At 53.8% G+C, this 23,022-nt stretch overlaps 2 protein-coding genes across 4 annotated transcripts in view; one reads left to right on the top strand and one right to left on the bottom strand.

Annotated features, from left to right (window-relative positions):
- LAMA5 (laminin subunit alpha 5) overlaps positions 1-14,421 on the top strand; it is a gene marked incomplete at both ends in the record, with an annotated part of 88,288 nt that extends 73,867 nt beyond the window's left edge. Inside the window, 35 exons of the mRNA XM_080354674.1 lie at positions 157-257; positions 732-912; positions 1,171-1,314; positions 1,398-1,549; positions 1,627-1,737; positions 2,562-2,673; positions 3,195-3,365; positions 4,001-4,197; positions 4,670-4,786; positions 4,864-5,018; positions 5,227-5,368; positions 5,637-5,739; positions 5,824-5,937; positions 6,051-6,230; positions 6,620-6,762; positions 6,994-7,179; positions 7,439-7,575; positions 8,249-8,402; positions 8,523-8,656; positions 8,772-8,934; positions 9,405-9,536; positions 9,717-9,868; positions 10,250-10,382; positions 10,609-10,749; positions 10,938-11,068; positions 11,142-11,309; positions 11,405-11,537; positions 11,649-11,806; positions 11,902-12,088; positions 12,290-12,442; positions 12,558-12,717; positions 12,821-12,951; positions 13,045-13,135; positions 14,007-14,126; positions 14,267-14,421. Of these exons, the coding sequence (XP_080210800.1) occupies positions 157-257; positions 732-912; positions 1,171-1,314; positions 1,398-1,549; positions 1,627-1,737; positions 2,562-2,673; positions 3,195-3,365; positions 4,001-4,197; positions 4,670-4,786; positions 4,864-5,018; positions 5,227-5,368; positions 5,637-5,739; positions 5,824-5,937; positions 6,051-6,230; positions 6,620-6,762; positions 6,994-7,179; positions 7,439-7,575; positions 8,249-8,402; positions 8,523-8,656; positions 8,772-8,934; positions 9,405-9,536; positions 9,717-9,868; positions 10,250-10,382; positions 10,609-10,749; positions 10,938-11,068; positions 11,142-11,309; positions 11,405-11,537; positions 11,649-11,806; positions 11,902-12,088; positions 12,290-12,442; positions 12,558-12,717; positions 12,821-12,951; positions 13,045-13,135; positions 14,007-14,126; positions 14,267-14,421 (5,042 nt within the window). The remainder of the gene's footprint in view (positions 1-156; positions 258-731; positions 913-1,170; positions 1,315-1,397; positions 1,550-1,626; positions 1,738-2,561; positions 2,674-3,194; positions 3,366-4,000; positions 4,198-4,669; positions 4,787-4,863; positions 5,019-5,226; positions 5,369-5,636; positions 5,740-5,823; positions 5,938-6,050; positions 6,231-6,619; positions 6,763-6,993; positions 7,180-7,438; positions 7,576-8,248; positions 8,403-8,522; positions 8,657-8,771; positions 8,935-9,404; positions 9,537-9,716; positions 9,869-10,249; positions 10,383-10,608; positions 10,750-10,937; positions 11,069-11,141; positions 11,310-11,404; positions 11,538-11,648; positions 11,807-11,901; positions 12,089-12,289; positions 12,443-12,557; positions 12,718-12,820; positions 12,952-13,044; positions 13,136-14,006; positions 14,127-14,266) is intronic.
- Positions 14,422-15,791: 1,370 nt separating this feature from the next.
- ADRM1 (ADRM1 26S proteasome ubiquitin receptor) lies at positions 15,792-22,715 on the bottom strand. 3 transcript variants are annotated; one of them, XM_080354828.1, is made up of 10 exons: positions 22,656-22,715; positions 21,722-21,932; positions 21,340-21,456; positions 21,137-21,260; positions 20,624-20,710; positions 18,454-18,535; positions 17,993-18,222; positions 17,527-17,684; positions 16,676-16,778; positions 15,792-16,015 (listed from the first exon to the last, which is right to left on the bottom strand). In XM_080354828.1, exons 2-10 carry the CDS (start codon positions 21,929-21,931, stop codon positions 15,909-15,911), a joined length of 1,218 nt encoding a protein of 405 aa, XP_080210954.1. In that variant the 5' UTR covers position 21,932; positions 22,656-22,715; the 3' UTR covers positions 15,792-15,908. The 3 variants fall into 3 exon arrangements, with proteins under 3 accessions (XP_080210954.1, XP_080210955.1, XP_080210956.1); XM_080354829.1 differs by lacking the exon at positions 22,656-22,715 and adding an exon at positions 22,180-22,646 and having other exon boundaries at positions 21,722-21,936; XM_080354830.1 differs by lacking the exon at positions 20,624-20,710.
- Positions 22,716-23,022: the final 307 nt, after the last annotated feature.

The raw sequence follows: 23,022 nt of genomic DNA, 5'->3' as shown, positions 1-23,022 counted from the left end.
TGACAGGAACAAATCCAAGAGGAGAAGGGCTCTGTCTTTGCTCTGGTTGTGATAGATAAGGGAGAAATAGCATTCCCCTTTGGAAATAAAGTTTGTGAGCAGCTGAGCGACTTTGTTGGCATATAACTGGGTGTATTTTTTTTTTTCCCCCGGCAGAGTGCAACTGTTCACCATGTGGGACAGAATCGTGCCATCCACAAACCGGCCAGTGCTTCTGCAAGGCTGGAGTGACAGGCCAGCACTGTGACCGCTGCGAGGTGAGGGCCACCTGCATGCTGGGTTGTCACCTGTCCTTGGCACAGGGACGAGGGGCAGCCCCAATGTGTCATCCCCAGGCCTGTGAGCAGCCACATGGTTAAGATGGGATTTGTATGATCTGGCTGTACATTGCAAAAGCTTATTAAAGCTCTGGCGGCAAGCAATGGAGGCAGGGTTCACCTGCAGCCTGGGCAGTAGTTTGGTATCCTTTGCGAAATTGCAATAAACCCCATTTCCCTGCAGGCATACAGTGTGGGCACTGCAGGGCAAGGGCAGCTCTGCAAAGCAGCGCTGTGGTGTGTCTGGGCTCTTATTGCAGCTCCACATCTTCAGTATGTTGATATGAGTTCCGTGGTGGTCAAAACACTCCTAGAAAGCAAGACGTGGGTCTTGTATCACCTCAGCCTGCCCCAGGAGGGAGGCACGTGTGTCCTCTTGCTGAACAGGGTGCCTGCTGTTCTGCTTTTCCCTAGGAGGGGTACTACGGCTTCGAGGGATGCTCCGGCTGCCGGAGGTGTGACTGCGACGTCGGCGCCGTGGGTAGCAGCTGCCACATGCAGAGTGGCCAGTGCAGCTGCCTGCCCGGCGTCAGCGGCCCCCGCTGCCAGCACTGCGCCCCGGGCTACTGGGGCTTCAGCGAGAGCGGCTGCACGAGTGAGTCCTGTGCCCCGGGTGCTGCATCCCACATGTGGGGAAGTGGGACAGGGCGTTGGTGCTAATGGGATTGATAAAGGTGGAAAACGACAGACTGTTGAGTTTGTGTGCATGTTGCTAGGTTGCACAGGGAAACCCCCAGTAGATAAGTGGGGATGCAGTGGTACAGCTGGAATAAAATCAGCCTTTCCCCTCCCTCCGAGGTGGCAACAGCATAAAATGACGCCGTGGGTGTTTCTCTGTTATTAAACTTGACAGGGTGCGAGTGCAGAGGCGGCTCCTGCGACCCGCGCACGGGGGAGTGTACCTGCTCCAACGGGCTGACGGGGAAGCAGTGCGATGTGTGCATGCACGAGTACGAGATCCCCGTGGCGAACGGTCCAGACAGCATGAAGTGTGAAGGTCTGTACCCTGCAGTGCCGGGGAAAGAGGGGAGCAAAGCCCTGGGATGGGGTCCCGTGCTGACATCTCCATTCCCTTGACAGTGTGTGACAGCTGTGTCCTGCTTCTGCTGGAGGATCTGCAGAACATCGAGATGTCCTTCCCCTCCATTCGCAGCCAGCTGGTCAACCTCAATGCCAGCTCCATCGCCTGGGCTCGCCTGCATGGTCTCAACAGCACCATGGCCACTGTCGCTGTATGCAGAACATTTAACGTCACTTTCTGCTGATGTTTCCAGGCCAGCTGGCCTGATTTTGACTCTTTTTTTTCCAGAACCAGCTGCGTGAGTACCGGAAAGCCATGAACAAGGCCAGGCAAAGGGCTGATGAGCTGGAGGATGAGAATGTGGACCTCACACAGGACCTGAACGCGCTGCAGCACAAAGTAGGGTATTTTTATGTCTTGCTTCGCCAGGGCAGAAATCCATCCTTTTACCTAAAATGAGGGGTTTGGAGGCTGTGAGGAGCCCAGTTCAGGCAGGATGGGTCTCCTGCCCAGCCAGCATGAGGCTTGGGAGTTGGGGTCTCTTACTTGGATGCTCAAGCTAGATTATCTGCATTCCTCCCTTGGAGGGGCTGTTAAGCATCTTGTGCTATTGATTGTTGTTTCTTGATTTATTACTTGCTCTTGAGATGGCTCCAAATTTAACCAGTAAAAATAAATTCAATAAAATATCATTTGTAGAAGAAGCACCATGAGGAAGGAACATAAATGTCCAGGTCTATTCTGGATGTATCCATGCTGTGGTGGGGAAAGCCTGGGCCCTGTCAGCAAATGAGTTGACCCTTTTAATTGTAATAGTCCTTGGAGACCTTAGGACAGCAACACCTTTTGCAAGATGCAACCATCTGTCTCTTCTCGTGTCCTGGTCAGCACCCAGGTGGGCCTGGCTCCGGGCTCTAGGGCTTTCCCTCTGTTCAGAGCACAGGACAGTGCTGTCCTCTGTGGTCTTAGGACTGTTTCAGGCTGCACAGCCTGTTGCATTGGAGCTGAATTTATTGCTTGTGCTTCTCTGAAGGTGATAAATAATACTAAATGCATCGTAGGTGAGCAGCACAGGGCATGCTGTTGGAGGAGACATGGTTCAAAGAACTCCAAAGCTGCATGTTTCCAAGCCTTTTGTGCCTTTTGGGAACATGTTTCCTGCTGACAGACAGATCACATAAAACAATCTCACACTTCAGCTAAGCTGATGTTTTTTGTTGCAGATGACAATGACTCACAGAGAAGCAAACCGGATTGAGCAGCACACAAGAGACACTTACCAGAGAGGGGAGCAGCTGCTGCTAAATATCCAAAGCATCCAGAGGGGCATTGCAGGTGAGTAAAGAAGGATCTCTGGCTTTTTCCTGCTGGGAATGGCATGCCCTTGCTTTGAAACAACACTGAGTACTGCATCACTTAGAGCCATGGAGAAAACAAAGGGAAATACAAATGAAATGGAGATCCCTGCAGAATGCTGGCTGTTCAGGTAGACTGGGCTCATTGTGAGTCCCAGCTGTTTGGCTAAACACAGTCTTTGGAAAAAACACATTACACTTGCACAGGTGTTATTTAAATGCATAAAACTGGGGCAGTCTGTCCTACTGCTTCAAGAGAGATTTAGCGAAACACAGAGTGACTCAATCTAGGAGAGGAGGTAAAGCCACAAAAAGATGCTTGGGATGTAGCATGTAACAGCCAAGGACACAGAAATGTGGGGCGATGCCTCTGGGTGATCTGGGTGCCTGGGTACAAGCTGGCTGCAGCTTGTTGTGGGTGCTGTAAGAGAGGAAGGGTCGTGAGGGATGATGAAAGACCCAGGCTGGTCAATGCTAACGAGGATCTGCATTTCCCCGCAGACTTGGTGCAGCAGATGGCCAGGTTTGGGGCAGCAAATGCCAGCGCCGCCTCCACCGAGGAGTTTCGGCAGAAGATGGCTGAGGTGGAAAGAATGCTGAGGGAGATGAAGGAGCGGAATCTGGGCAGCCAGGAGGAGCTGGCGAGACGCGAGCACGAGGAGGCTCAGAAGTGTGAGTCCGGCTGAGTGGCATGGGACGGAGCTGCACAGATCCCACTGGGTTTAGCCATTCCTCAAGGCATGGCTTGGAGCCCATGCGAACGCTACACGTCATGGTCATTGTTTGGAGAGTGCGGTTAATAAAACAGGCACCCCCAACAAGTTTTGCAATAGTTTTGGAGTCCCCTGTGATACCCCATTTATAGTTCCTTTTCCCTTAATGAGAATTTTAGAGCGGATTGTACTGGCTGGGAGCAAGCGCTTGTGATTAACAGGCAGTGGCAAAACATAGTTCTGCAGCTGATAGCTGGAATTATAAACTGGCCCTCTCTAGAAATAAGTGATTTTTCACAGTGGGAGTAATCAAGCCCTGGAGCAGGTCTTGTGGGGGTTTCTCCATCATCTGGAGCCTTTCAGGTGTGGCTGGGTGTCCTTCTGAATGAGAGCCCATCCCTCTCAGCAGCTCTGGGGGTTTGGAGACAATTTTGGGTGAGATTCCAGGCTGAAAGAGGGAGGGAAGATGGTCACTTCTGGCCCTGATACGTGCCAAGCGAGACCAGAACCAGGCTGTTCCACAGCCAAGCGCAGAGAGAGCCTTTTAACACAGGAGGATGAAGCAGCAACAGTTCTCATCTCCTCCATCCTCAGTGCTGCACCGGGTGAAGAGCGAGCTGCACGCTCGCTGGGAGTCCAACCAGGACCTGGTGAGCAGCATCCGGGACCGGCTGGCGCAGCACAGCTCCCAGCTGATGGATCTCCGCGACGCCCTCAACGAGGCCGTGAACAAAACCAGGCAGACGGAGGACTTGAACAGCCTGAACCGCAACAACCTGGAGGAGAGTCAGGTAGGACCTTCACGGAGTGGTCCTGTACTGAGGTGAGGAGGGACCTGCCCCAGCCCTGCCAGTGTCTAATCCAGCAGCTGTGGGGACCTGGGTGGGGTTCAGCCTGGAGAAGAGGAGGCTGAGGGGAGACCTTATCGCCGTCTACAGCTACCTGAAAGGAGGTTGTAGCATGGAGGGGGTTGGTCTCTTCTTCCAAGTAGCAAGTGATAGGATGAGAGGAAATGGCCTCAAGTTGCACCAGGGAAGATTCAGATTGGATATTAAGAAATATGTCTTCATGGAAAGGGTTGTGAAGCACTGAAACAGGCTGCCCAGGGAAATGGTTGAGTCACCATCCCTGGAGGCATTTAAAAGAGGTACAGATAAGGCTCTTAGGGACATGAGTTAGTGCTAGAGTTAGGTTATGGTTGGACTCGATGATCTTAAAGGTCTCTTCCAACCAGAATGATTCTATGATTCTCTGCGTGTCTAGCAAAAGAGCCGTGAACTCCAAAAGCAGCATGTGCTGGTGCAGGAGACCCTGAGGATGGCCAAAGACTCCCTGGCCCAAGTCTCCGACTTCCTACAGAAGATGGAGAGTGCAAGAGAGGTGAGTGATGGAGATAACTTCAACATGGGCAGAGTGCAGGGGGTGGCAGCCCTCAGGAATGACCTGTGTCTTTGCAGGCATACGAGAAGCTGGCAGCCCTGCTAGATGGGGCAAAGCTGCCCCTTACTGAGCGGGTCAAGAAGTTCTCCCCAGCCAGCAGCAAGATCCCCATCGTGGAGCAGGCGGAGGAGCACGCCCGGCTCCTGGATGAGCTGGCAAGGAACTTGTCCAGGTGAGTCACCGGTCCTGACAGTAGTCAGGTCATCTCCTACCAGAGTTGAGGATGTGAAACGGCAGGGGAGCCGCGGGGTGTCATCTCCAAAGCTTTATCCTGGAGAACATGATGTGATGAGGAACACAAAGGGATTTGTCTGTGGGAACAAGGCAAAAGCCAGCCTGAGCGGTCTCCATGGACTTGATGGCTTTATCTTCCAACACAGCATTATCCAGGGCACAAACCAGGATGGCTTTATCCAGCGGGCGATTGATGCCTCCAATGCCTACGCCAGCATCATTGAAGCTGTGAAAAAAGCTGAGCGGGCAGCCCACGATGCTGATGAGGCAGCCAGCGAGGCTTTGATGGTATGTGCTGTAGGGAGCACCATGGGAACTCCCTCAACACTCCCCTAGCTTCTCATACACACACATAGGGCTCTGCTGCCCCTTCCCTCTGATGCCTGAGCAGTTGGTTCTGTGCCGGAGAGCAAAGCCTCTGCCACATCTGGGGACAAACTCTGGGGGTTTGGGTCTCCCTATCACGCCCCAGCAGTACACAAGCATTTTTGTGTGCAGTCAGAGCTGGAGGCTGGAATTTCTCTTCAGACTCCCAGGCAGCACATTTGTTTTACAGAATGTCATATCAGAAAATCTTGGGTCCATCTCTAAAGAGCTGAAGAGGAACAGCAGCAACCTGGAGGAGGCCGTGAGGAGACAGCAAAGAAAACTCAATGAGGGTGAGAGAGGCTCCTTGCGGGGTGTAGGATCCTTTGGGGTGGACTGAGATCCAACATACAACATACACCTACCTTTCGTTGCAGCTATTAAAGGCACTCTGCAGACAGCAAAGGACAAGCTGGCTGACCTCCGTGTGAGGAAGGAGCAGCTCCTGAACCAGCTCCAGTCTGTGCAGGACATGCTGGGCAGGGATCAAGGTTTGTCCTGGGGTAGCTGTACTGGTTCTCTCTGCTCCCTTCATCACACCCAGGCTGTGACCCAAGGGTCCTTCCTCCCTCCTGGCCCTCTCAGAGGTTTCTCTCCTTTCCAGAGGACACAAAAGAGATGATCCAGAATGCCAAAGCAGCAGCTGCCGAGGCCAATGAAACAGCTGCGAGAGTGGAGGATACCCTGAGCACCATGAAGAAGAACCTGGATGAGTGGAAAGACCAGTACGGAGGCCTTCGAAATGAAGACCTGAACCAGGCAGTGCAGGATGCCAGGAGATCTGGTGAGTGCTGAGCTGCCAGGGCTGAGTCTGGCATGAGCTGGTGCATGGACAGGTGTCCCCAGAGGGCTCTCTGCTTTTGGAAACTGTACTTTGTGGCTCCAGGTCAGGAGCAGAGGGAGGCAGCAGCCAATACTGGGTGCTTTAAGCCCTGGTCCTTTATTTTTTTTCTCTCCCTGCAATGTTTATGCCACCTACACCTTTACTGCAAGAGAATGCATGCACTAGCACATTTTCACACCCCTTCGATCGAGGCTGCTGGATTTAGGGAATCATTCTGTGGCTTTGCTCCCAGCTGCCACTGCTTTGACTTCCATGTCTCAGGTCTATCTGAGCTTCACATTTCCCTTCCTCACTAACCTTCCAAACCCCTGGCTCCTCTCCGCCCCCAGTGTCCAGCCTGGAGAGCACCATCCCGCTGCTGCTGGAGAAGCTGAGCAGCCTGGAGAACCGCAGGAACAAGAACGCCACCGTGTCAGAGAACATCGTGCGGATCCGGCAGCTCATCACGCAGGCGAGGAGCGCTGCCAGCAAGGTGGGCTTGTGGGAGAGTGAGGGCTGTGCTGAAGTCTTGGAGTGAATGGGGGCTTCCCTGAGGTGTTACGCACATGGGAGGGGTATCTAGAAAAGCTCTGGGGTCGCCAGTGTGTGTCCCTTTCTCATGGGAAGACTCCAGAAAATGTGTTGACTTGGTAGAGCTGGCGATGACAAGAGAGGGCAGCAGCTGTGGATCCAGTGCTGTGAGTTTAGATTTCTCTCTCTCCAGGTGAAAGTCCCCATGAAGTTCAACGGCAGCTCAGGTGTGCAGGTCCGGATGCCCAGCAACCTGCAGGATTTGGCAGCCTATACATCCCTCAAATTCTACATCCAAAACCCCGAGCCCAGGAGCCGGCAGCGACGGCAGGACGAGACAGAGGAGGGGCGGTTCGTGTTGTACCTGGGCAGCCGGGAGGTGAGACAGGATGGTGCGGGCACGAGGAGGGCAGCGGGAGCCCGTGCTGGTGGCATCCATGGGGGATCACACGTGGACATCAGCCCTTGTCCCTTCACATCTGTGTGGGGAGCACAAGCAGGCTCTGGGTGGAGGATGGGGAGAGCTGTGCGAATGATGGGGCTTGGCCAGTGCAACCCTGGGAGCATCGGGGAGCATCACTTGGTGCTCCTGCCTGTCCCAAATGCCAACACGTGGCCCTGTCGCTCTCTGAATTCAGGCCACCGGAGACTACCTGGGCATCGTGCTCAAGGACCACAAAGTGCAGTGGATCTACAGACTGGGCAATGAGGAGCCAGCCTCCCTGACTGTTGATGAAGATATTGGGGAGCAGTTTGCCACCATCAGCATCAACAGGTAGGAGACTGGTGGGACACATGCCGAGAAGTTCAGTGGGAGAATGTCTCTGCAGCTGGTGTGGGTAATGCTGTCCCCAAGCCTAGACAGACCCTGAGCTTGCAGAGATGCTGTGGGGTCCCATCATCCAGTTACCTCTAAATCATAGAATTGTTGTGGTTGGAAGAGACCATTGAGTCCAACTGTTAACCCAACACTGCCACTAAACCTTGGAACCTCTTCTACACGTCTTTTAAACACCTCCAGGGATGGTGACTCCACCACTGCCCTGAGCAGCCTGTTCCAATGCCTGACAACCCTTTCCATGAAGAATTTGTTCCCAATATCCAATCTAAATGCTCTCTGGTGCAACTTGAGGCTATTTTTCCTTGTCCTATGATCAACACTGAGATACCTCAAAAAAACTAGCAGGGAGATGGTGTCTTGCCCGGTCATGGAAGGTGTGGGGGTTCCTGCAGGAGGGGAGAGATGAAGCTCATCACAGAGGGCCCATTCAGCCCTGGGGCAGTGCCAAGAACGAGCACTGAGTCCTTGCACTGCTGCTGGGGGGCTCCCCAGTGGGAGATGCACCCCTTTTGGTAGGGTGATGTGGGGAGGCCCTTTGCTCAGGGAGGGCAGGGTTTGCTTCACTTTGGGGGTCTTCCCTTGTCTTGACCACCCCTCCCTGCTGCAGGATCCTGCAGTATGGGCACATGTCGGTGATTGTGGAGAGGCAGACGGTGCATGAGACCAAGGGGGACAGCGTGGCCAAGGGGGAGCAGGGGCTGCTCAACCTCGACCCACGCAACGTGGTCTTCTACGTGGGTGGCTACCCTTCCAGCTTCACGGTGAGATGGGCAGCGGGGAGGGAGGTTCAGTTTTCTAGGAGGTATCTGTGATACCTTTCGAGCTTCTTGGGAGAGAAAACCAGGATCAGACTGGCCATGACTGTCCCGTTTCATTCCCAGCCTCCTCCCGCTTTGCGTTATCCCAATTACCGCGGGTGCCTGGAGCTGGACACGCTGAACGAGGAGGTGGTGAGCCTGTACAACTTCCAACACACGTTCCAGGTGGATACGACTGCCGACAAGCCCTGTGCAAGGTAGGATGCTGTGCCCAGACTGGGACAGCTCTGGTCTGTGGCACTTACCGTGACTCTTGGCTGCCCCAGAGCACTTGGCTTTGGAGTGATGCCTGGGGCTTCTTTTGTGGCTCAGGTCCAAGTCCACAGGGGACCCCTGGTTGACTGACGGCTCCTACTTCGATGGCACTGGTTATGCGGAGATCAAGTTTGAGAGCCAGTTCGGCACAACCAAGCGCTTTGAGCAGGAGATCCGGCTGGTTTCTTACAACGGCATCATCTTCTTCCTGGAGAACGAGGCAGGTGCTTGCTCCCCTGGGGAGCCTTCATGCCTCAGCCAATTTGCAGGACAATCCCAACCCCACATTCCCAGCTCATGGCCCTGGGAAGGACAGTGGAGATGGCAGTGCTACTTGCAGCAGTGTTTCTGCACTATTGTTGAAAGCCACAAGAGGGCTGGACTCAGACCTCACAGCACAGGCAATGGCTTGTCTGGCACTGCAGGGAGTCCTCTGGGCTCCAAGAGCACCCACACACAGACCCTCTGAGCCGGCCAAGCAGGAGCATTTCCAGCCTGTGGTGCCACCCTTTTGCCCCAGCACAGGGCTGCCATTCCCAGATAAATCCCCAATAATTGTCGTGGTGATGTGTCAAGGCACTGGCAGCAGGACATGCTCCCGCTGCTGCTGAAGGACAGGTCGGGCTCAGCGCCATGGCTGCAGCCTGGACACAGGGACGTGGGGCTGAGTGTCCATCCTGCCTCCCCCAGGGACAGTTCCTGTGTCTGGCCATCCGGGATGGGAAGCTGGTGCTTTACTATGACTTCAACACCGGCCTGGAGATGGCAAAACCCAGCAGCAACTCCTCCTCCCTCACCATCAGCAGCACCACCAACAAAGCGGTAAGGGCTTGGGGGGCTCCTCAGCCAGAGGGGAGGTGGGACACCCAGACCCTTGTTTTGGGGGGAGTGAGCAGGACCTGCAAGATGTTCTTTGACTACAGAGCCATGAAACAAACACCTTGTGCTGCCCTCTGTGATGGACCTAATTGGTCTGCTGGATCATTTTTCTTCTGTCTCCAGATCCAGATTTTCCTCCTCAAAATGAATAACAAGAAGCGCATCCTGGTGCGTCTGGAGCGCCTCACCATCTTCATGGTGGAACAGGAGAACTCCCTGGAGAACGCCGTCTCCTACTACCTGGGTGGCGTGCCCCCAGCTGTGCTGCCCCCAAGGTGGGTCCAGCCTGCAGTGGGGTGGGACAGTCCAAATCTTCCTTTCTGGTGGCCCTGGGGCCAGGCCTGGTCCCTTCCCAGCCACATCCCAGGGATGTTTGGGCCCAGGTGGAGCTGGGGGGAAGATTTTCTCTTCCTACCCATCGCTGTGAGCTTTTGAGGATGGGACATCTCCATCTCAGATGAGGGATGAGGTGCTGGCGGGTGTCACTGAGTCTTCCTTTGCCATGCTGGGTGCAGCCATGTGCCTGAGGCACTGGAGATCCCCATGGCCATCGTGGGTCCTTCCCAGATGCTGTTTGAGGGGCTGCAGGGCCAGATCCTGCTCAGGGCTGGATCTGCTCAGGTCTGCCCTGGTAACACCATTTGCTTCTCCTGCAGTTTGAAAGCGCTCTTCCCCACGGGCGGTCCCATCCGGGGCTGCATGAAGGGCTTGAAGGCTCTTGGCAAATACGTCGACCTGAAGCGTATGAGCACCGTCGGCGTGAGCTACGGGTGCACCTCGGACCTCCTGGTAAGCGCAGGGCCCTGGCCGCCTGGCCAGCATGCTGGGGAGAGGGTCTGTTGGGTAAAACGAACAGAAACAAACCTAAACCCCCCAGGTTCTCGGTGCAAAGGGGTCATGGTGAGGTCCTCTGCATGGCTGGCCATAGCGAGGACCTGAGCACCTTGGACATCCTCCCAGTGCCCCTGCAACAGCAGACCAGGCTCTCAGCTCTCCTGCGCGGTGTCCCTCACAGGTGGCTCGCTCAGTCAGTGTCCATGGCCACGGCTACCTCACCCTGGCCCTGAAGGACGTGCCGGGGCTGCGGGACTTCTACAGCGGCTTCAGCTTCCGGACCAGCCAGCATGAGGGGCTGCTCTACCGCCACAGCACCCAGGTGGGCACTGCGGCCGGGCAGGAACACCAGCTCCAGGAAAGCTTCCCCTTGGGAAAGGGGGGATTTTGGTGGGGCCAGGGGATGAATCCACAGTGGAATCTGCACCCTGATCTAATGGAGGGTCGTGGGGAAACAGGCACTTCCTTGTGTTCAGCTGCTGAGCAGCAGTGGGGTGATGCTTTCTGCAGGAGGGGACGTGCCAGGTGTCCCTCCAGAGGGGCCAGCTGGCCCTGGACGTGCTGGAAACCAAAGTCACCACTGAAAATGCCTACGCAGATGACAGGACGCACTATGTGGCCTTCTACAGCGATGCCCGTGGGTACGTGTCCTGACGGGGGACGGGGTGTCAGTGGCCGCGGGACCTGCTGAGCCCCCGCTGCTCCTTCCCGCAGGGTCCGGCTGTACGTGGACGATGAGCTGCAGGACACTGCGGGCCGCACGGGGCCCAGCCGGCGGCAGCGACGGCAGGATGGGCGGCCGCTCTTCCAGCTCGGGGGTTCCCCGGAGCTGGGTGCCCTCAGCAACCTCACTGGCTGCATCGGGAATGTCTTTGTCAAGCGGTGAGCATCTCCGTGGCACTTGCAGAGAGTAGGGATCAGCCCCTTCCCATCTCCCAGCTGGCCTGGTGACAGGGACTTCTTCTCCTTCCATGTAGGATATCAGAGCCGCAGATGGTGGTGGACCTGCAGCAGAACGTGGAGACCATCAACGTCACCATGAGCTGTCCCTGGAGCGAGCAGCCACAGCAGCTCAGACTCACTCACAAGAAGGACAGGCGGAAACCCAAGGTACCAGCTGCTGCCAAAACTCTCTCAATCCTCAGATTCCACTGTTGTCCCCTTTCTGAGCACGTCTGTGACACCCACAGGGATGCTCCCCTCACTCTGTTCCTTGTGTAGGTGCCAGGCAAGCCTGCCTCGAAGGATCGCCGCCACGATCAGAACGGGCTCTGCCGGCTGCACCCACAGCCCCGCACAGCCAGGGGCGCCTTCCGCTTTGGGGGTGCCCCGAGCAGTCGCTGGGAGTTTCAGGAGATCCCAGCCTCCTTTGGGCAGAGGTGAGCTCCCCCTGTGCCCACCATCGCTTGGAGACCAGGTGTCCCTTGCAGCTGTGGGTGAGCAAGGTGTTCCCATCACCCCCCTGTCCCTGCAGGTCCCACTTCTCCCTGGAGGTGAAGCTGAACTCCTCCAGCGGGCTGCTCTTCTACGTGGCGGGCGAGCGGGGCACCTCCATGGCTCTCTTCATCTCCAACGGGCGCTTTGTCTTCCTGTTGCACATGGGCAGGCGCCGCCTGCACATCCGCAGCAAAGACAAGTACCGTGACCAGCGGTGGCACACGGTGAGTGGGGGATCGGGGCTCGGGGGCCTCCCTGAGCCACATCGCTGCCCCCACAGCCCTTAGCTCTGGACGTCCCTTTCTGAAACACAAACCCCATCCAGGGCTGGCGGAACCTCCCGGCTGAAGTGTCCCTTCCCTGGGCACAGCCCTGGGGCTCCTCCCGACCTTCCCAGCCCTGGGACTGACCTGTGCTCCTTGCAGGTCTTCTTCAGCAGGGACCAGGGCCGAGCCAAGCTGGTCATCGATGGGCTGCGAGCCCAGGATGCTGCAATGGTCGCCACAGGGCAGTTTGTGGCCCGGACCCCCTTGTACGTGGGAGGGGTCCCAGCTGGAAGAGCCAAGTCTCACATCCCGGTAAGATGGTTCTGTGGCATCTCCCTGTCTCTGCCAGTTCCCAGTCCCCTGACATTACCCCTTTCCTGCTGGTTTGTGGCCCCTCTGTGCTCACTCCCGTGGCCTTTTTCTGCAGGTCGCATCGACCTCCAGTTTCGACGGCTGCCTGAGGAACCCACAGCTGGACGGGAGGCCCCTGGGTACCCCCTCACGCACATTTGGGGTGACGCCGTGCTATGAGGGCGCACTGGAGAGCGGAGTCCTTTTTGCTGCGGACGGCGGGTCCATCGTCCTAGGTACCCACAGCAGCCTGGGCTGGGTCACACAGCCCTGGGACTGGGAGGGACGCGTCTCATGGGAGTTCCCTTGTCCCCCTCATCACCAGCATTTCTCTTCCAGCTGATTCAGTGGCAACTGAGCAGGACTTGGAGGTGACATTGGAAGTCCGTCCCCGCAGTGCTTCTGGCCTCATCTTCCACATCAGCACGAGGAGAAGCCACCATCTGCTACTGTACATGGAGGAGACGAAGGTAGGGGGAGGGTGGCTTCCCCACAGGTTTTCAGAGGCAGTGGCCCGTCCCGGTCAGCTCACTGTGCTCTGACGGGTTTGTCTCACGCACCAGGTCACTGTGAGAGCAAACACTGGGGCTGACGAGTTCTCCGCATCGGTGACAAGTCCATCTCTCTGTGACGGGCAGTGGCACACCATCACAGGTGAGGGGACAGCCAGCATGTGGCTCTGGGACGCTGCCGCACTCCTGTTGCTTATCCCACATCTGGGGGAGCCTAGGCCCCTTCTTGGGTATTTAAACCCCACCTCTCCCACCTGTATGCACTTAATTGGGAGATTGTAGCTGCCGCTAAGTCATTTCCTAATTAACAAGTCCTTACCTGATGTTGTTAGTGCTGTCAGATGTGGTGGATTGGGGGGACGGGATGTTTCCCCAGGGCGCAGAGCAGCCAGTGAGGCCAGGGGTGTCCCAGGGTACCAGTTCCATCCAGCACTGTCGTGTCCAGCTGAAAGTGAAACCCCGACTTGCTCTGGCGCATAGTGTGTCCAGAGGGCTCGAGCCCCCACCTGGGACCAGAGGTGTGCAGGATTCACACCTGTACAGGCACAGCTCAGCCTTTAATGTAGTTGCCATTGAGCAGGCACTAAGGTTTTGCATTAAGCCCTTTCCTGGGGGTCACAGCTACAGCGCCATCTCAGAGCAGCTCTGTTTGAAGCCCTTGCGTTGCTCGACCCAGCACTGGGTGGGAGCCATCGTGTGCTCTCGGTGCGTTTTCAGCTTCAGGATCTGTCCCTGTCTGTGGCTGGACTCGGTCTGAGCTCATCCCCTTAGGTGTGTGCTGTCCCCCCCCTCTCCACTGGAGCAAGACACGGTGCTCTATGGGTGGCAGCTGTGGCCAAAGGACAGATTTTTGGGGCAGCTTCACAGACTCTGGGCATTTCCCAAGAGCCAAGCGAGGTCTTCTGATCCTGCCAGTAGTTCTGCTCTGCTCCAGCACTGGGCTGGGCTGGAGGGCGCAGGTGAACTTGCTCTCCAGGTGAGGAAGCAGCACTGACTGTTGTTTTCTTTCCAAGTTACCAAACGGAAGAACATCATCCGGGTTGACGTGGACACGGAAGGCAACTCCACGGTGGGACCCAGCCAGCTTCCTGCACCCAGCACGAGGGCGACTTTCTACATGGGGGGGCTGCCAGGTGAGGTGGGAAGATGCCCTCTGAAACAAAATACCCCAAAGCCAGGAGAGATGCAACTCCACGTGCAAGACTGAGGCACTTAATCCCCTGCCCTGTCGTTAGCTGTGCTAGCGCTTGTTTTTTTCTTGTTCCTCCTGCAGAGGCAGACAAGGCCAGCACGGCGTCACCGTTACCTCCCCTCCCTCATTACGTGGGCTGTATGAGGAACCTGGTGATCAACCGGAGCCGCGTGGACCTGCTGCGAACCGGGACTGTCCGGGGTTCCGTTGGCCTCAAGGGTTGCCCCGTGCAGTAAGTAAGCGCACCTCCGTGTACGGCCCGACCGACGGAACGCGGCGCTGCTCCCCGCGCCCCAGGCAGCACCTCGTCCGTAGCATTGACCGTGGTCAAACATACTTGATCTCCAGTGACTACAGGTGCAAGTCTGGGGCCAAAACCAGAGTGGGGGCCACAAATCCGAGAGGAAGGGGGCACTTTGGGGACATCTTTCACAAACGTAACCAAAAAGTTGGAGCAGAATGTGGAGACAGGTCTGAGTCCGTCCCTGGTGCTCAGCATCTGCAACAGGGCTGGTGCTGCCACCCAGCTCGTGGTGACTTTGCAGAGCGGGGGCCAGAGCACACGGCGTCACGTCCCGAATCCTCTTCCCTTCACCCCACACGTAACAACGCACATAGATTTAGTTCACAGAACACTTGAGGCTATTAATAACAGTCACAGACTGTCTCCTGCTAAAGGCTGTAGGCAGTTTCTGGTTTATAATAAATGCAATTAGGACAAACTGGATTAATTCCGTCACTTCTGTGTTTTTATAAGCAAGAGCGCATTTAACCTCCCCCCAAGGGCAGTCTCAGTTCACCCGCCACTGCTCCACAAAGTGCTCTGAAGGGGGAACTTGGACAAAATTCTGTTCACAGAATTAGCATCTTCTTACCAGATTAATTTATAAGAATCAAAAAGGAACAGAATAGGCTTGGAGACCTGCTGAGGCAAAGCAGAGCCGCAGATCCCGCTCTGGCTCCCGGCGGTTGTGTTCAGCGCTGGTAGATACACTGACTAAAGTCCTGTTCCGTGAAGCAAGTTGCTTGAAAGGGAATAAAGGTCGTTACCTCTGAGCCTGGTGGGGTGTGAGGTGCCCCCTTCACCCCCACCAGCCCTCACCTTCTCCTACTCAGCCTCAGTCAGGCCCGGTTTAGTGCAGCCTTCACTTGAAATAGTCCTTTTTCTCCCAAGACACCTAGTTCACTTGTGCACTTACACATCATATATATATTTGTGTGTATATATATATATGTATCTAGCCACGTGGGGACAAAATCTTGCTTCTGAAACGGACTTATAACTTATATCGTTATACATATTGTGGGCTTTTTTTTTATGAGGGGTAAATATTGTAAAATGGGTTTTTAACATGTTCATCTTAAACAAATGTAATTATGACTTGTTTTTAAGTTGTAGTATTAAAGATGGTCTTTGTAAATCACTGGTACATACTTTGGAGTCAAATAAAGTTTTGTGTTACTCTCACTTTACCGCTGAAGAGCAAGTACGAGGCTGATGTAGAACTGAAGCGGAATAATCACCTTGGAGAGCAGCACAGCGGGGATGTTACAGTTTGTAGTTGCTTTATCTGTGCAGTTAAACAGACTGAGAAAGAGCAGTATGGCAGATAAAGAAAATTCCTTTATTTGTAGATTTATATAAGCATAATATGAAGTTAGTAATTCTACTGCAGTTACTTAAGTTAGTATCTAGGAATATCTGTAAGGAAGAGCAAATAACTTAATCTAAACTCATATCTTCATCTTCATCTTTCTTGTCCTTCATGTCTCCTTCCTTTTGGTCTGACTTCACGCTGTTCTGCATCGCTTTGGCAAACGCTTCTACATCTGGAAGTTAAACACATTATTTATTGAACTCTGCACCTTCTGGGATGGAGTTCATTGTCCACAAGAGGTGAGGCTTCATTACTTGGAAAGTAAACAGTTGTTTTAGAAAGAATCTGTTAGCAGGGGAAAAAAGTGTTAACACTTGGTTCAATATCACACACAGTTGGATCTCTCTGCCATAGGCAGCATTTTATGCACTTTCACTGTGCACGGGCAGCCCAGGACCAGAATTATTCAGTAATGGAATGGATGCTAAAAGCTTATTGGGAAAACTGATCCCCTCTCCCCCTGGTGCTACAGCCCCCTGCTGTATTCACTTATTTCAGCTGAACCATTAAAAGGCTCCCCCACAGAAAGGCACTGAACAAGGTGACTACAACATCTCCAGAGTCTTTTGCATCTTTGTCAAGAAAATAACACCGAGGCCCATCAGCACATCTCTTTGCAGAACCCTGAGTTCTCTAAATGCGCATCTGACGTCACCCTGTGTCTGCTGGGGAACACCTGAGCCATGCACCTGTTCCTCGTGAAAAGAACAGCACAAGAGTCGGCTTCTGCCAGTTATGACATTCCACCTTCAATAGCTGTGTGCAGTGCAAAAGACAAAAACAAAACCCCAGCAAACCACTTCACCATGTCCCCAACAGCCCCAGCATTTACCTCCTTTATTTGCCGCATCTACTGCCTCCGTGGGCAAGCCGAACTGGCTCATGAGCGGGCCAAGCTGTCCTGACGCTAAGGCGGCACTGAACATGCTCAGGGCCTGTAAATTGGAGTAAACAGCATCAAAAAGAGTTTGCGTCATGTTTGTTCAACGCCCAGCAGTTGCTGCATGGTGACGGTGGGGCCGGTGAGGGCGCAGCCAGGCTGGGAGCAGCCACTCTGCCTCATCACCTCCTGCACCAACCTTAAACCTTCAGCTAGATGCAGCTGCACTATCAAATCGTCAATTAAAAACATTCCTCATTTCCAAGTCTCCTCTGCACAAGAGTTGCCATAGTTTAAACTAAAAAATGGTCTTCTTAGCCACTGAAATTTTGCAAATTGACAATTTTTAATCAGTGTAACTAGGTCAAATTGGCCTGTAATACATCAGCTTTCATCACACACAGAGAGTCCTGGAATTAAGTACATGTTTCAAGAGAAACAAGAGTCATAGTGCTGCAAACACGAGCATCTCTCCCCTTCAGTCACCCAAAATGTCCCTTAGGGAGTCTGCTGCCAAGACACCCTCTGACAGGGAATAACAAATTTGCTACTACTCCTGTCATTTGCCAGAGAGTATTTATAATAAAGGTAAAGCCCAATTCCCAAAGAAAAATAAAACGCATTCTGATCTACCCTTGGGTGACCGCAGGAAGGAAAAACTAGGGCTCCATTAAATCACGTCCCTGCTCCTTCCCACTTCCACAGAGCAGCTTCCTATTCTGCACAGCGTCAGGGCCCTCGAAAACCCAGAAAAGTGAATCACGAGGGAAGGAGAAACTGCAGTTCCCATGATGGGCACCAACCTGCTGAAACTGCGGAGACGTCAGCGTGTTCTGAATCTCCTCTGCGGTCTGCGGCAGAGACTCCCCTGAGGGAAGGTAAGGCATCAGCCGCTCCTGAACTTCAGCATTGGCCAAGATGGGAGCCATTATCTCGGGAGTCAGAACAGTTGCCAGGTCAACTGGGAAGAAAATACATGGTTGGCTGTTGGGCTATGTGCAAAACCCCATGTTTTTGTCACGTGAACTGAACGATCTAGTCAGAGAAGAGCTGAAACACAGGCAGCGCACTGCCAGCATCCTTTCTCTCTCTTGCAGTTCTAGAGTGAGAATAAGACTCTTGAAGCAGCTGAGAATGACTTGCAAATTAAAAAAAAAAAAAAAAAATAATAAAAAGAGACCTTTCAAACCAATTTGGAACAGGATAGGACAGTCAAAGAGCTCCAAAGGACTCCTGGATCCAGCAGCTGTCTGCTCAGAACACCGTTACCTTGCTGTCCTCCTGCTCCGGACGGCACGTTCATAGTTGCTAAAATGTTCTGCAGGTCGCTCAGCTGGATGGGCTGGGTCGGGCTCGTGGCGGAGCTGGTGCCGTTCCCCGAGCTGGGCACAGGGCTGGGACTGGTCACAGACGCAGCCGCAGGAACAGACGGAGCAGGCGTGACACGAGTAGAAGAAGTCGTGGAAGATGGTGTCACAGCAGCTGACTGGCTGCGAGAGCTGGAGAAGATAATTAGTATCATTAATGCCCCGCAAAAAACAGCTTCACCTCTTATATTTCAAAAAAGCTTCTTGTCAAGCCCTATGATACAAAGAGCTCATACCCTCATTTTAGAGGGGTAGTAAGTCTGAATTCCCATCATGTTTCCTGTTCAAGCCACAATTCCTCCCATAGATGTGACAGCTTTATGTTACAAAACCGCTACAAACCAACCCAGCCACAATTCATACCTGGATGACGAACTGCTGGTCGGGGGTCCCCCACTGCCGAGCAGACTGGCCAGCCCAGGACCCGTCAGCGCACCCAGCCCACCTTCCATAAACATAAAAGAAGAACGGGTTTAGAAATGTGTTTCTTTGGGTTTTCTGTACCTCTCTGCTCTAGAGAGGTCACTCTTGTACCTGAAAGGTTTTAGTTGCTAAAATAAAGGAGGAAGGGGTGAAAGACCCCAAACCAACCCCCCCCGCCCCGCCCCTTCGGTAAATTAACAGCTCTTGTTTTCTGATCTTGCATCCCTACTAGAAAACTGCCTTAAGAGAGAATCGCACGTTTTAGAAATGACTCAATTTCTAGAGGTACATAAGGGTGAAATGACTTGGGTTGGTGCTGTACACACATGATCATTGTAACACAGCCCTCTCCTCTTACCTACTCGTTCCCAAAAATCCAACTTTTCTCTAAACTTTAAGGCAAGTGCCCTCAGAAGCCCTGAACCACTTCACAGGCAAAGTAAGGACAACCCCGTGCAGGAGCAAAGTGCTCCCAGCAGAGCAGAGGACACAGCAGGGAACCAACACTCAGCCTTTGAGCAAAAGAAATGAGAACCAGCCTCCTTCATCCACACATCCCGACTCCCGACGACTTATGGCCATTTCTCAGTCCCCTGGAGCTGTCAGTGACTGATTGTCCCCTACAAGTCCTTTGAGCCACCTCAGCCAAATGCTCCATTTACCACACGCTTCCCATCCAGTGGGTTCTTCCACCACATCTAACTAGATACACGTCTCTATACAAGCACCTGCGCTCAGCACACACCTTCCAGGAACCGTCTGCACGCAGAGGACAGAACAACAACGCTTTGTTAGCAAACACAATTAACTGAGGTTTCAAACCACTGGAGACCAGAGCCAGCACCAGCTCCTGCTCTGTACAGCACCCACTGCTATGAACCGAGCCTGTACTCCTCATAGTCTTTACTCAGGGAGCTCCCACAGCAGCGGAGCCGCAGGGTGAAGCTCACCAGGCTGCACCACATGCTCCTCCACTCACATTGTCCTCGCTGGGAAAGTTTACCCAGGAGCAAGGAAGCTCCTTTGTTGCAGGAGTAAAAGCAGTAAAAGCAGAGATGCAAACCAGATGCAGAAGAACAAGATGCTACCAGGAGAAGAATCCACACAGATTCTCCACAACCATCGTTTTCCAAGGCAAGCAGACAGTTTTCTTTGCGTTACTGTAGTGAGCTTCACACCAAGCTGTCTCATGGCTAGATGTAAAGGCCAAGAAAGAAGAGCTGATGAGAAAAAGTGTTGAGACGAAGAGGAAGACAGTCTCAGGAGCCATGTGAAGCTTCAAGAAGGAAGATCTTTTCCAAACACATCCTAAAAAGCCAGAATCTTCCAACACTAACATTAGATTTGCATCTGAGCATCCTACCAACATGAGATTTGTATCTGGAGCTAAAAGACATGAGCTAGATCCACAAAAATGGACTTTGGAGCTTAAGCACAGAGCCTTAGTCCCTGTGACCTGCTAAGCTTTACTTTGTCTCCTTCCACTCGAGGGTCTCACTTCTCTGTTGGTCTCGGAGCGCAGAGAGCGTTAAGAACAGATGCAGGGATGCAAACACACCTCTCACCCCTTCAGAAAGACAGCACAGGGACTCCAGCTCTCTCTGGTGTTGCCCAGGAAAGAAACCCCTAACCTGAGCATCACTCCTCTAACTAAAGCATCCTCCAACCCTCCTCTTAAACTCCTTCTGCTCTGCACACAACTATTCACTGGATCAGAGACAACATGAGCAATTCCACAGCCTGGTAACAGGGACACTCGCCAGGGATGGCCCCTGGTTTGCAATCCCTGCTCCAGTGAACATTTAGGAGGAAAAGGAGGGGTGGAAAAAAAGGAGGAAAAAAAAAAAAGGCAGAAGATTCAGCAGAGCAAGGAGCAGAACTGACACTCCTTGCAGATCAAGCCCTAAGACGAGTGCTGTGAGGAACCTGGTACCCTCCGTACCCTGCATCTTTTTTTTGCCCCTTAGCTCATCTCTGAGGCAGGGCCTTGCTTTCTCACGTGAAAGCAGCGCTACTCAAATCAATAGCACTACTTGAAAATATCATCAGGTAAGATTTAACCTGGCAGGAGAAAACACCATTTTGCCATAAAGATATTAAAGCATTTTACCAAGTCCTCCTAAGCCCGTTGGTCCGATCAGCTGCATGAGCTGGTTATGGCTCATGTTTCCAAGAAGGCTTTGCAAGCCACCCTCACCTAAAAACAAAAACATTCTGAAACACAACATATTCACATATTTTTTTTTTTTCACAGCACTCCAGCTCAAACAGCAGGAGATTAATTGGCATCACATTCTGTATGGAAAAAACAGTTTCATGTCTTTACTGATTCATGATGCTCATAAAAGATAAATGCAACTTGTCTTCATAAAGAGGTAAGACTCCAGAGAATCTACTAGAAACAAAGAGAGATTTCTGCTGGCAGTCTTAACTTTCAGCCTGCACCTATTGTAACAGCGCAGTTTGTTTTACTAAAAGCACATTTACGCTTCTGGTATTAACGCTGCCCCCAACTCACCCTCTACAGTCATCAGGAATTTCTTCCCAGGGAACTCTAAGTGCTCATTCTAAAAATAAGTTTTAAAAAAGCCTCTCAAGTGAAGGAGCAGAGAATGGACTGTACCTCCCAACGCCGACAGCTCGTGGCCTCCGCTTGCGTTTCCACCCAAAGCACCGGGCATTGGGGGATTGTTGAGATACTCGTTCACTTTACGGCAATGTTCTTCATCCTTGTCCGTCTTCGGCTCCTGCAAGAAATTTGCTCTTGGTACGAGGCAAACCGGCAGTATTTTGTTCCAAGACCTTTACTACTGGCTTCCCACAAACCTGCATCCAGAAGAAGAGCCGTTTTGATCCTGCCTTGAACTTCAATACATACACACGGCCAGTCGTGCACTGAGGAACCCTCTTGAATTCACAGTCATCGGGAAAAATAATCAAATCCTGGAAAATGCAGCAGTAGAAACAAATGTTTGAGGAAATGCATGAGTATTCCTTTTAGCTTCCCAAAGACCTCTGCCCTCCTCCCCCAACTTTCTTCCATCTGCTCTGAGGAGCAGAGAGGACTTGGAAGTGCAGATCTGTCCAGCCACAGTAGCACTTTCATCCTAATTTCTCTTGGAGAAGCTCTATCACCAGCGCCAGCAGAACAAGAACAAGACAGACAGTGACTTAACGCCTCAACACTGAAACACAAACCCATACTCACATCTTCAACGTTGCCTGAAGTCCTGTCCTTCCAGCAGAAGTGGATGAGGGAGTCATCTGTCTGCTGGATGTACACGAGACCTTTTCTCTTGTCCGGGGTTACAGTGCTGCCCTTCAGGGACATCTTCCCTGCCCGAAATTCCACCAGATATTTGCTGGAAGAGCCGCGGGAGCCTGGCACCAGGCTTGGGAATAACGCGCCTGAAGACATCCTGGAGAGAGAGAAAGAGCAGCAGATGGGACCAGAAACCCTCTCATATTCTCTCTTGTCAATATCACATTTTAATCTTTATCAAGCAAGTGCCACAAGAAGAATGTGTCTTGCTGCCTGCAGAATTTCAGGGCAATCCACAAGAGCTACAGTAGAACCCAGCGTGAAGCCAGAGCACTGCACACATCTCCAACAACAGGGAGCTTGTCTGCTGAGGTACTTGAAAAATAACCCCCCCGCTCCCCTGGTGCCTCCTTCTCTGGTTCGTATCCCGGTTCACAGCATCGGGGACGTTTTAATCGGGGACGTTTTAATCGCTACAAGCGCTGCTGCACCACTGATCTTCGGCCTCCTGCTCCAGCACCCCGGCAGAGCCCGCAGCCCCCCCAGCGGCTCCGTGTGTCCCCGGGGAGCTCCCCCACAGCCCCGGGGTCGAGGCGTTACAGGGCGGTTGTTCCTCAGCCCGTCCCGCCGCTCACACCCCCCGCGTCGGCCGATCGGAGCACAGCGGCCGCTCAGCCCCGGCCCCGCTGGGGGGAGCCCGGCCTGGCCCCTCACGCAAACCGCGAGCGGAGCCACCGCGCAGGCCGCCCGCCCGGAGGCCGCGATTCCCAGCCGGGCCCCCCCCGGCTTGAGAGCCCCGCTCCCCCACTCGGGCGCAGCGGATCCCGGCGTGAGGGAGGAGCGGGGAGCCCGTGAGGGCGGACGGGCCCGACCGCTGTACCTGCCGCCGCACAGGCCCTGCGCCGCTCCGCGCTTCCTGCTCCGCGCGCCGGAAGCCAGCCCGCCGCGGGGCGGGGCATGGCCGCACGGGCGGCCCCGCGGTTGGCCGGCGCGGCTGTCAGTCAGGGGTGGTGGCGCGAGGCGCCGTGCTGTGTCACGGCGGCGGAAGATGGCGGCGGCCCCGCCCCCCGCAGAGCCCGCTGCCCTCAGGAGCGCGTCCATCCCCGTTTGCTGAGCGAGGGGAGTTATTAAACATTACAAAAATAAACCCGTTTCCCTGGCGCTAAGGGCTTCTGTGGCACCAGCACCCGGGACACGGGGGACCCAAATCTGAGGTGTCTGGCCAGAGGTGCCGCGTCACCCTCAGG

The sequence above is a fragment of the Nesoenas mayeri genome, assembly GCF_963082525.1.
Source record: "Nesoenas mayeri genome assembly, chromosome: 16".
In the NCBI taxonomy this organism is placed as follows: Eukaryota; Metazoa; Chordata; class Aves; order Columbiformes; family Columbidae; genus Nesoenas; species Nesoenas mayeri.
This window is presented reverse-complemented; position numbering and strand designations above follow the sequence as displayed.